The sequence below is a fragment of the Pholis gunnellus genome (assembly GCF_910591455.1).
Source record: "Pholis gunnellus genome assembly, chromosome: 6".
Lineage (NCBI taxonomy): Eukaryota > Metazoa > Chordata > Actinopteri > Perciformes > Pholidae > Pholis > Pholis gunnellus.
In genome coordinates, this window is record NC_136532.1 from 2,365,164 (window position 1) to 2,377,884 (window position 12,721).

The 12,721-nt window shown below is 44.2% G+C and overlaps 1 protein-coding gene across 2 annotated transcripts in view; it reads right to left on the reverse strand.

The window, feature by feature from the left end:
* The window catches only part of fam151b (family with sequence similarity 151 member B), a 33,841-nt gene extending 25,111 nt beyond the window's left edge, over positions 1-8,730 (reverse strand). For both annotated transcript variants that reach the window (XM_079161823.1, XM_079161822.1), the window contains exons 1-5: positions 8,600-8,730; positions 8,335-8,460; positions 5,204-5,363; positions 4,914-5,128; positions 1,793-1,928 (exon numbers count right to left, since the gene is read on the reverse strand). In XM_079161823.1, the coding sequence (XP_079017949.1) occupies positions 1,793-1,928; positions 4,914-5,128; positions 5,204-5,363; positions 8,335-8,460; positions 8,600-8,687 (725 nt within the window). In that variant the 5' untranslated portion in view covers positions 8,688-8,730. The remainder of the gene's footprint in view (positions 1-1,792; positions 1,929-4,913; positions 5,129-5,203; positions 5,364-8,334; positions 8,461-8,599) is intronic.
* Positions 8,731-12,721: the final 3,991 nt, after the last annotated feature.

Below are 12,721 nucleotides of genomic sequence, written 5' to 3' on the forward strand. Positions count from 1 at the left end.
AGGCCAATCAGAGCTCAAGAATTCAACCTTGTTGAACACTGAAATTCATTTTGTTTCACACACTACTGAAAGGATCACAGACTACTGAAATTATCTCTCACACGGCATACACAAACATATTTAAAGCGCTTCATGTCACAAAGGTGAAAAAGACGACCAAGTGTTGAGCAGTTGTGAGGCTCGAAACACCATAAGTGTGTACGTAGTGGTGCACAGTGCATGATACGTGCAGCGGCGGAATTTGCGAAACAATCGATCAAACAAACACAAATTTACCGTGGTCCAAAAATGAAGCGGTAGTTGTATAGTATAGTTGAATATTTTAAAAAGTAAATTGAGGAGAGAGAGGAGGAGGCTGTTTGGGAGGAGAGACAACAAGAGGTTGCGACCATAGAAGAAGTGGACGTAGTCATCGTGATGTCACCCATTGGTTTGTGGACTGCCGTTATGAAGCCTCGAGTTCAGCGATTTCGCCGTCGCCATCTTGGAATACGGCCGCCGTGTTATTTTACGTAAACCAATGAACGGAAATGACCATATTAGGACTGAGGAGGAGTGACGTAGAGACGCCGTATACGTCTCTGGTAGAGACCTGTCAATCACAGTAAGCCCACCCTAAAGCATACTCCTCTTTATGGTCTGTTTGACTCTAAATGGACCATCATTTACTAAATGAACATCATGCTGTATTGAAGAAGATTTGAAACTAGAGATTGAGACCATAAACTCATGTTTACAATGTTTACTGAGGTAATAAATCAAGAGAGAAGTAGAGTCATTTTCTCATAGACTTCCTTACGATCAGACTTATTTTTGCATCTAGAGGAGTCGCCCCCGATGGTTCACTCGGCAGAACCGGAGGTTGCAGCCTGGTTACAACTCACTCACCACTGATGATGAGGTGATGAGTGCAGCAGGGAGAGACCGACTGAGCCAGTATCATTCGCTAATGACAGTGGTGGAGAAAGTACTTCGATCTTAAGTTAAAGTACTGCAAAAGTATACAACCATTTTAAGAACACAAACTAAAAGTCATACATTTAAAGTTGTACTTAATTGAAAATGTGCGAGTTTATAATCAAGAAAATATAGCCTAGTTACAGTGAGGAGCTTCTAACTGGTTATGACAGTCTCAATTTAATACGGATCCCTTTATACAAACGTTATAAGTAAACGAGAACATTAGCAAGAAGATTGTGTATTTCTATGTAGTTATTCCTAATTTGTCATCGGTGGGTCAGATTCTGTGCAAAATCAAACTGATGAATCAGACACAGCTGCATTGTTGTTTATGTTCATATATATTCTTCAATATATATTTATATTGTACATAGTAGTTCCATGTTAAATGTTTATGCTTAGTTTCTCTGTTCTACTTGTTGTCTTTAATGTCCTTGTTTTTATATATTTCTTTTTGTTTATTTATACATTCCATGTATGTACGTTGTGAGCAATATGTAATCCGGAGTCAAATTCCATGTATGCGTACCAATAAAGCTGATTCTGATTCTGATTTATGAAGAGTAAATCTAGGTCCACACAGTGTAGTATGTCTGACATTGAAAGCTATTGTACGAGGTGAACCGTAATGGTTATTGGTAGAGAGCTTAATGGTAAGAGACGAAACAATCATTTTTCAACCATTACTTGAAAAAAAAAAAAGACAACTGTCCTCTTTCTGCGTACTTTAACGTAACAACTCATACCAGAGTACTTGCGTGCCTGCTATGCAAAATACGGTTATACAGGTTAGCTGATGTGAATGACTGGCCTCACTGTGTTATTTCATTACCTGTCCGACTGTTGGAGCAGCCATGAGAGCTGAGAGAACGACTGGGCCAGGAGAGCTGCACGCACTGGGAAGGTGACTGGATTCTGAAGGGCTCTACATATCTCCTCCATCACACGCACCATATTCCAGCTGTAACCTAAAAAGATATTCAAACCAAACAAATCAATATGCAACCATCCGTCCAACATTATCTACGAGTTCCACAATAAAAGCCAACCGAGTCCCCACAGACTTCTGTGCACTTCGACATAACCTCAGGAGTCTCATCTTCCTTAATAGCAGAGCTCACTGGTTTCCATATCGCTGGCCCTGGGTGAAGCACAGATGGATGTCTGTTGCTCTTTTTTGACCTGCACAGATTTGTCACATTCTTTGGCAATGTGATTTCTTGAGGCGCAACACTTGAAACAGATTTGTTAGATATTTGAGGTAATCTACTTGTTCCTCTAAGGCAGGGGTGGCCAACCCGCGGCTCCCGAGCCGCATGCGGCTCTTTGCCCGGTTTCATGCGGCTCTTACGTTCATATCGAAGTTTATATTTGTGTTTTTTTAATGTTCGTGTTCGCTTCGCTTGAGTTAAATACGGTATTTTCGTCAAACGCGCATGTGCGGCCACAGATTACGTTCCTCGTCGACCCATTTAACGCCGAGACGGACTGTTTGAAAGCCCCGCTAGTCACAGATGAGGATGCGGCTGAGTTGGAGATGATCGATCTTTGTGAGGAGGACCAACTCAAACCTGCTTTAAGGGACGGGACCATTGAGTTCTGGAAAAGTGTGCCAATGAAAAAATACCCCAATGTCAAACGGGCTGCGCTAAAGATACTGTCAATGTTTGGGTCAACATACGTCTGCGAGTCTGTGTTTTCTACCCTGAAACACGTGAAATCAAAGCATCGATCTGTTCTGACTGACACCCATGTGAAAGAATTGCTTCGAGTGGCAACAACGGAATACAAGCCAGATTTGAAGAGGATTGTTCAAGGCAAGGAATGCCAGAAGTCCCACTAAGTAACATGCATAGTAAAAGAAAAACACTATTGTAAATTATTATATTTTTGTTTGTGGACTTAGTTGAACTGAGAGTTTGTCTGTGTGAGACAGTGCACACAATGTTCATTGTTGAAAATGACTGGCCTGTGGTCTTAGGAGTCAATTTCTGTCATTATCATGTTGGTGTGTGACATTTACAATAAATCTGGCTGAGCAAAGATATGTGTGTGTGTGAGGAAGGGATAGGGTGATGTTCATGTGTGCCCATGTGTATGATGTGGCTCTTTGCGGTAACACAGTAAAAAATGTGGCTCTTGGTCTCTGACTGGTTGGCCACCCCTGCTCTAAGGTCTTGCTGTGGAACCCACTACATATTCTTAGGGGATGGAGCTTATTATGTAATGGACACAGTCTGTCTGAATCCTCAAACCTTCTCCCCATTTTGTTTTGACTGTCTTCACCTCCCAAGGAAGCTACAGCTATTCTGGTGAACACAGATGGTTAAATGTGTTTCAGAGATGTATCTGTCCTGAATGAAGCACCCATGGTAAGTTCAACAAAGCTGGCGTCATTTAGTGTCTTTGCTTGAACTTGATAGTCATCTTAATATTTAGAACCAAGTGAGATCTATTTCCTCAGAAAGTAATAGGAGAGCTTCTGTGCGATGGGGTTGACTCCAAGGGGTGTGTCGAGGTAAGAGCGTGATAATCCATCTTTTCCAGCTGCCTTCAGCTCTAGAAACTGTTTTTAAGTTGCCGTTTGCGATCATTTCAGCTGAGCCGTAGCATTCCTCCAATCTCTGCCTGATGAATGTGGACTCCATGGATTTATTTGGCCTGCTCTGCAGACTGTGGTCCAAGCCATTTGGTCAGTAGATCTAGCTCTTCCCTTGGGGACAAAGGAAGCTTTCCATGCCCAGTATTTTTCTGGTCTATCATCAAATATCAGGAGTCTAGAGCTAACCATTTGTTTGTGAATTAGGTATTTGGCCAAGTCTGTCATGTCTGACTGAGCATGTCTGACATGGGTGCTCTTAAGGGCATGAAGGATGTACCTTCAGAGGGTGTGATGGGAGTGTTGAGGGGGCAGCATTCTTCTTGGAGGAACTTCAAATGGCTCATGTGGCTCAAGGTTGGCTATACTCATGGTGTCCTGGTAATTCTTGGAATGTGTGGTCACTAATTTCTCCTAACCTGCTTATCTGGATACCACAAGTATCTGCATCACCGTTGTCCGTGTCTTTCTGGTGCTTTGGTGAAGGAATGGTCATGAGTCGGTGCTGTTGTTGACCATGGTCCAAAGAATGCTGTTGCACGTATTCACGTTATATGAGGGATACAGAGACAATTTTGTCACATTTTGCCTTGATGGTTTTCCCCCTTCTTCCTAATAAGCTGCTTCAAGGATTTAAGTTTCTGATAGGTGCTTCAGCAGCACTCTGGTTTTTCAGTGCATGGAGGTTGGCCTTAACTCAGCTGCCCTATGTTGCTGTTCAGCTTCCAGCTCTGTTTTCCTCCTTTGCTGTTCCGCTTCAATTGGTGGTCTTCTAGTTAATTCTTCTGCCTCTATCGGTGCCTGCATGATTTACATGTCTTCTTCTCTTTGGGCATACGAAATGGTAGCAGAACTGCGTGTTGAGGAATAGCTAGAGTGGTTTTAGCATCTGGAACTGCACGAGTATTGAGACTGCCCATCTTGTTTGTCTGGCAGAGAGTTTCCTTCTTTCTGTCCCTCCTTTTAGAGACTGTTCAATCTATGCTTAGTATATCTGGTCTGCAGTGCTTTTAATTCTTTAGTTCTTTTATTCTTTTAATTCTAATTTTTAGCCTGTGAAGTTAAAAATACTTTAAAAACTATTTAAAACACTATGAAAAGTTGGTTCACAACTTAGACTTGTTTCACCACATTGTTCCGGACATAACAATATGCATTACATCCATTTTGAAGATAATTTAAAAAATTACCTTTTTAGAAGCCTTATTTGTCAATGACCCATAAATGAATGAATCTCTGTAAGTGAATCTGAATAAAACTTCTTTGATACTGAATACTCTGACTGAGGTTTCATTCTTCTATAATTAGTAAAGCCTTCACATATACACAGCTAGTAGTACTGAAGTGTCTTCACCTGCGTTATCTGTCCCAGCAGTCCATCCCGTAGTCCACCCAAGTGAAAGCACGGTGTGAGTAGGAAGAGTTTTCACAGAAAAAAGGAAAGCCTGGGGGTCCAGAGGTCTGGCCTGCCCCCCAGGACCAGAGAGGATATCTGCATTGATCCACACAGGACGGTTTGGCTGATAGACCTCCTCCAGCAAAACGACAGATGGAGACACCGCCTCTAGGCTGTGTGGAGAGTACACCACAGTGTTGGCATAACACGCAACTACAGGTTGCATTTAACGGATATAAGCGTCTCACCTCTTGAAATCTAGTTTTATTCCCTTGTTGTGATCTTTCACTCCTTCCAGCCACTCTTTCAGTGTGATATCACTGTCTGTGTCAGGGGGATGTGCCATGATTGGCTCTTTGGGGTCACAACCTCTGATTATTACGTCGGCTTCAAGCATGTGAGTGGGACCTAAGGGTGAAAGACGGTGGTCAAAATAGTCAGTGATGAACCGAGGACAACGGCTAGGTCAACACAAAATCAAAATGAAGACATCCTGAACGTCAGTTCAGGATACGTCAGTAAGTCCTTGAGGGTTCAGGGTTTAGGGGGGACATTGGGATTTGGCCTAAGAGCTTTGGGACGGCCGTCAATATGGCGGTGCAGAACAACTTCCGGTTCAAGCGAGGAGCGAGGAAATGACAATTAAGAGACTTGGGCGGTGACAATCCCAATATCTGCTGCCTCTGTGGAGCGGACATTTTCAGCCTCAAACGCATTAAAACGTATTCAAGAAATACAACTGGGGAGGCTCGACTGTCTTCACTGGCGTCCATGAATCGAGAAGGACTTCTTACTGGAACTAAAACGCACAGATGTTCTGTACAACCATGAGATTAAACTCTTTGTTAACAAAGAAAGGAGGACTTTGTCTTTAAATAGTGAACAGCAGCTCTGGTAAGTTAAATGTGTTTGTTTTTACATCTGCAGTAGCTTTAATATGCTTGTTTATATATTATTATTTGTACAACTTGTTTTTATGAAGATTTTTGTTTGGTTTAATATGTGATAGGAACTATTGTTACGTCCAATGTTGCTCTGGGGACATATTTAGTCGGTGCCAGTGTTGGCAACTTGGCGACTTTCTCGCTAAATCTGGCGACTTTCCAAACCCTCATGGCTACTTTTTTTTGTCAAAAGCTACTAGTGACAAATCTAGCGACTTGTTCTGGTGTTATTGGATAATTTTATGGTGTTTTGACGTTAAAGCACGTACGTTCTGCACTGTCGTGAACGAGCAGCGGGTGCTGCCGTGAGCCCCGCCGCCGCCCACAGAAACCTCACGCAGCAGTCCCAGCTGCAGTCAGAGCAGAGAGGAGACGCACTCTCGGCAGATAGTGTATCTATAGGTGTTGGCTTCATTTTTACATGAAACAAATAATAACCGTAGCTGTGTTTCAGCAGTGAAGGCCCAGGTATAAAATGCACGGCACACCACTGCTGTTAACAAACTGTGTCCCGTTTATAAGCTCAGGATCGATTTCTACCGGCGGAATACGTTCCTCTTATTTATGAATTATTTGCGTCGGTACTTTTTGAAATTCAGATTGTGAAATCAATATTAATTAACCCAGAATATGATTATGGTTTCTCTTACATTATAAAACTCATCAAACCAAACACTCAGGAATGATCAGCCTCACGTGACTGAATGAAATGATGATAAATTATGTAAAACGTGCTCTCTCTCTCTCTCTCTCTCTCTCTCTCTCTCTCTCTCTCTCTCTCTCTCTCTCTCTCTCTCTCTCTCTCTCTCTCTCTCTCTCTCTCTCTCTCTCTCTCTCTCTCTCTCTCTCTCTCTCTCTCTCTCTCTCTCTCTCTCTCTCTCTCTCTCTCTCTCTCTCTCTCTCTCTCTCTCTGACTTTAATTGTTTCCATAATAAAAGTTATTGAGGGAAATATAAGATCATAAAAAGACAAATCTTTCTGATAAATGAAGAAAGTTGCTTGTGGTCCTTTTGTTGTTCAGTCTACAATGAACATATATTTAAACCAGACGGTGAATCAGAAAACTAATCAAATATAAAACTTGAGTTTAATCTGCGATCCGTCTTCACTGTTTACATGTTGAAAAAAATCTCATCAGTCCGATCGGCTGCAGCGTCCAATCACATAACTGATGAACAATGAGGGGGCGTGTCGGCCGTTAAAACACTTCCTGGAAGGCTGATCTCGTGGGTCCTCGCTCATGGCTCCTCGGAGAGCCCTCCTCTCTCCTCGATCCTCGCTCTTCCGAGCTAAATAAGGCCAAATCCCAATGTCCCCCCTTACGGAGTCATGGACTTTGAGGCTCGCTGCCGCGAAGTCCGTGAGGGTTTAGGGATGTCCCACTGTCAAATCTTCAAGTGATTGAGGGCTCTCTGGCAGACATTTTGAGCCCTTTATGAACCCTTTCCGTAAGTATGCTGACTTTGACTAAGGGAATTACCCACAATATTTATAGAATATTTATTTATTTATTCATCAAATATTAGATTTTGTCATTGTAGCTGTTTTGACAAGAACGAGTAAATAGATTATATTAAGTTACGTCTCATCTTGTGAGTAAAGAGCCTGAAGACGTTCAAATCAGGGAGTACAAAGTATACAATAAATACACACAATTATACATCATATTTTTTGTCGTTTTCATGGTAACGTGATATGTTGCAGCAAAGTGCTGTCCCGTTCATATTTACACCATCTCAAGCCCTCACAGTCTCTCACACTCAACCACTTACCAGGTGACGTCAGTAAGTCCTTGAGGGTTCAGGGTTTAGGGGGGACATTGGGATTTGGCCTAAGAGCTTTGGGACGGCCGTCAATATGGCGGTGCAGAACAACTTCCGGTTCAAGCGAGGAGCGAGGAAATGACAATTAAGAGACTTGGGATGTACCCCTGGTTATGCTGTCACTCATGATTACATGCCCCTCTCAGTTGATGCCACGCCCCCCAAGCCAGATCAGGGTTAAAAGTCTGAACTGAAAACAAACGATCTGAAAATATTAAATCTGAAAAATACAAGACCTCAAATATCAAAATATATATGAAAGTGAAAAATGAAGAAGAAAAAACAATCAAAATTATATTCAACCCCAAACAACTTTTCATTCACTTATTTTTATTTTGAATACATTGCTGTATTTTTCAATGTTCAAGACCACAACTTGAACTTTCAGGTTCACATTTCTTTTTCAAATGATAAAAACTATTGACCTGGACTTGGCTCTATATACGATCAATGCTGCTTGCAGCTTTAATTACCATTAATACTACAAATAAGCATTGCTATGGGTGGCACAACTTCGCAGGCATTATTTGCAGAGTATATTTCAATTTTGGAATAAACAGTCAAAAGAATATGGACCCACTGGCCCGCTGTGGTGTCGCGGTGTAGACCCACCTGAGAGCGCATCCGTCAGCCTGCTCCTGCTGTTGACAGCGTGCGACCATATGACCTCGGCAGCGTTCCATTTCTTCATTTGACTCTGACCTAAGAAATACTCCAGCGTCTGGTCAGACATCCTCTCTACAAAATACAAATGTCGTAAATCGCTAAAAGACAGAGACGAGTAATGTTGCCGTGAGACCGAGAAGGCAGCGTAATGTTAGCTCATAGTTTGCTAGATTGCCATACGTAACTTGGAGGGTATTTTTGGCTGTTTTACCATTTAAATTCCAAACGACGAAAACTATAAAACATCCGAATAAAACTAAGGCAGTACTGCGCCAGTTAGACAAAATAATCCTCTTCATAGCTCATTTCCTGCTCCAACTTCTTCTTTTTTCTTCTTCTTTGGTGGTTTTACAGCAGCCGGTATCCATACGTTGCATTGCTGCCACCTTCTGGAACTAGACCATGACTGCAGTCGAATAGTCCATTTTGCTTCGGGGTGCAAGTTTCTTATTTGCATCCTCGTTTCCCTCACTTGGGTCCTTTCCTTACGTCTTAGGGTGCATCCCAAGTCTCTTAATTGCATCCCCGTTTCCCTCACTTGGGTCCTTTCCTTGCCTCTTAGTCCCTCCCACCCACCAGGGATGCATGGAGGAAACCATGCGAGGAGAGACGAAACGAGGAAATATGTTTTAAGAGACATGAGACACATACTTTCCTCAGTTGCGTCACGTGACGGCGGCTGATAACAGCTGATCACAGCTGGATCAGCTGTCAGTCGGCTTTAACAGCTGTAGAGACTTTTGATAAGTTTGTGTCTGCACACATGATCACTGTACTTAATAATAGTAACTAATAATACGAATAACTAATAAAGACACCGTTATCATCACTGTAGAGGTGTTTTCTTTATGTAGCCTGTTACCTCTTTTACAAACTGTGTTCTGTTTATAAGCGCAGCGTTTGTACGTTTTGAAATTCAGATTGTGACGTCATTATTAATTAACCCAAAATATGATTATGGTTTCTCTTGAATACAGGAATAAATGTATTAGGCTCCATGTTGCAGGTTAAATTTAAATGATAAAACTCATCAAACCCGACACTCAGGAATGATAAGCCTCACATGACTGAATGAAATGATGATAAATGATGGAAAAAGTGTTTTGTCTCTCCAACTCTCTATATATTATTATTATTATACAGATATATATATTAGTGCTGGGCAAGTTAACGCGTTAATTAATTAACGCCGACAATTATTTTATCGAGCGTTAACGCATTTTTTAATTATTATTTTGAAAGTCCTTTGCTTGTTATACCTTTTATACCTGGGCCTGCACTCGTAAAAATGAAGCTCAACACCTACAAATACACTATGAGTGCAGATACATGAATACCTGCATGACAGGAGGCGGCGGCATTAACGAACAATGCATATAGTCAAAATCAATTCAGCTAAAACACGCATTCCGCCACACACTCAAGAGCACGAGCCATTCAAATAGTATTCATATCAGAGGGAACAATATTACCCATATCATGAAAACGACACGATAGACAAATGAACAGAGTAGTAACTCTATCACTCCCTCCAGGAAATACACGACTCCATAGTTCTTGTTACTGACGGAGTTATTCGTCTGTCAACACCGAGAGGGAAAGTGAGTCCACTTAAACACATGAATCTTCAAAATAGCTCACTTAAACTTAACTTTAACACTTTGCGCGGATTATATAGACCACTGCCGCTTCGCGCGTCTTCTTGTTGCTGTGCACCAGCTAAATGTGTCCCCAGCGCAACATAGGACGTAACAATAGTTCCTATCGCATATAAAACCAAACGAAAATCCCTATTCATAAAAACAAGTTGTCACCGGCCAACATGTCACGCTAGCCCACTGACCAATCACGTATGGCTAGGCCAGCTACAAGGCTGTGGCACGTCTAAGAATACGCCTAACACGTCAAACTAAAGATCTGATTGGTTGAACACTATGACAATCAACAATATCGTCCCCATTCACTTAAACTGCACATGGATTCACTTGTGAGTCTGCAGGCCTGGGGCCTCTCTTCTTACCGAGAGACACAGAGGTGAAATCTGATCTGTCGATCATTTCTCACAAATGTACCTGTAAAGACAAATGTAAATCAGAGAGTACGTTTATTGATTACTGCGTTTATTGATTATAATGTAAATAATGAGCTGTGAAGGAGAGATTTAAATCGCATTATTTACCGAAGCAAAATCGTCAGGGAAAGCTGTAATGCATCAACAATTATAATATAATAATATAATATATATTATTCTGAAAAGGGCCATTCTGTATAATGAGTACTCTTACTTTTGGTACTTAAAGTATATTTTGATGCTAATACTTTTGCACCAAGTAAACTTTTTACTGCAGGAGTTTTAATTGTAACTGACTACTCACTGTAGTATTGCTACTTTTACAGAAGTACAAGCTCTGAGTAATTCTTCCACCACAAAATGTGTGAGTCAAAGTCCTGGCACAGAAAACACACACACGTATGTCTCTCATTCATACCGATGTGACATCTGCTCTGACTGGCAGGGAGAAGATGCTGTGTGCCGTGTGCAGAGGGAGAACGGCGTGACGGAGGACGTCGGCGCTGAGCTCACTGGACCTTCATGTGCTTTAACTCTGTAACACTCAGAGACAAACGATGCAGGTTGACGAGAAAACAAGAGTTTTCTGTGTCACACTTATGAACTGGGCTGAGCGAAAATATGTACGGTTCATAAGAATCAGTCTACAAACACATCATAAAAAACAACATCTATCAAATCTTAACATCACCAACAACCTAAATCTCTTTACAAAACATCTGGTAGCACACATCATAACCTGACAAAATGTCATGATTAGGCTTTGCCTCTGTGTTTTTCTACCCTCCTCACTCTACCTGTCAGTCACTCCCTCAGCCTATTCCCTTCACCTGCCTCTGATCACCAATCAAGCACTTCCCCCTCATCAGCACAACTCCTCTCACCTGTTCTTCCCCCTACATAAACTCCTGCCCCTCAATCACTCCTGGCCAGGTTCTTGTATTGTCTACCCGCCCGTTCGGCTTGTCCTGTTCCCGGTTTTCCCGTCTGTCTTCCCTGTCCTGCTGGAATTTCCTCCCTCGTCTCTGTTCTGCTCTGTGGATCCCCTGCCGATTCCTGTATGGTCTGTTTTTGGTTTGTTTTGTTCATTAAAATTACTCTCTTCATACTACTCTGCCTGGTCTGCGCTTGAGTCCTCCACCATGCCCCGTGACAGAAGGATCTGGCCAGAAGTGGACTCAGCAGACCACCATTTTGAGTGGTATGAACAATTTATGGGTTACCGCCTAATCCAGAAGGCAGACCCGGACGTGTTGGCCGCAGCGGACCAACGCTTTAAGCGCTTCTCCGCTGAGTGGTACGAACAGTTTTCGGGAACCTGCCAGGCTTTCGGAGGGCCTCGGAGCGTCCAGAAGGCGAACCGTGACCTACGTTCGAAACCATCCCCTGAGAGGGGTGAACAGTTTGAGGGTACCCGCTTGGCCTATGGAGGGCCTCTGAGCATCCAGAGGGCTAACCGGGAACTAAGCCGCTCTGTTACCCCAAAGAAAAGGCAGAGGCAGAGAAAGGTTCAGTCTTCCGTTCCCGCTGGGCCGCAGCGATCCCCCGTTCCCGCTGGGCCGCAGCGATCCCCCGTTCCCGCTGGGCCGCAGCGATCCCCCGTTCCCGCTGGGCCGCAGCGATCCCCCGCTCCCGCTGGGCCGCAGCTAACTCCAGCTCCCCGTGTCCTGTCGACGGTCCGACCGACTCCAGCTCCCCGTGTCCTGTCGACGGTCCGACCGACTCCAGCTCCCCGTGTCCTGTCGATGGTCCGACCGACTCCAGCTGTCGCCTCGGCAGCGCAACCTCTCCCGGACCCGGCCGCCGCAGCCTCGGCGCCGGAGCCTCTCCCGGACCCAACCGCCGACGTCTCGTCCCCGCAGCGGTTCCCGGCTGCCGTCGCCGCCGCAGCCTCTCCTGGACCTGACCGCCGCCGCCTCGGCACCGCAGCCTATCCCGAACCCGGCCGCAGGCGCCTCAGCGACGCAGGCGCTCCCGCACGCGGTCGCCGCCGATGAGGTGAGCCTATTCCTAGCAGGCTTTGCCATTTGGTTGAGCCTCGCCGCCTCAGAGCCGCAGCGACCTCCTGTGCCTGCCGCTGCCGCCTCCGTGCAGCAGCGACCTCCTGTGCCTGCCGCTGCCGCCTCCGTGCAGCAGCGACCTCCTGTGCCTGCCGCCTCCGTGCCGCAGCGACCTCCTGTACCTGCCGCCTCCGTGCAGCAGCGACCTCCTGTGCCTGCCGCTGCCGCCTCCGTGCCGCAGCGACCTCCTGTGCCCGCCGTT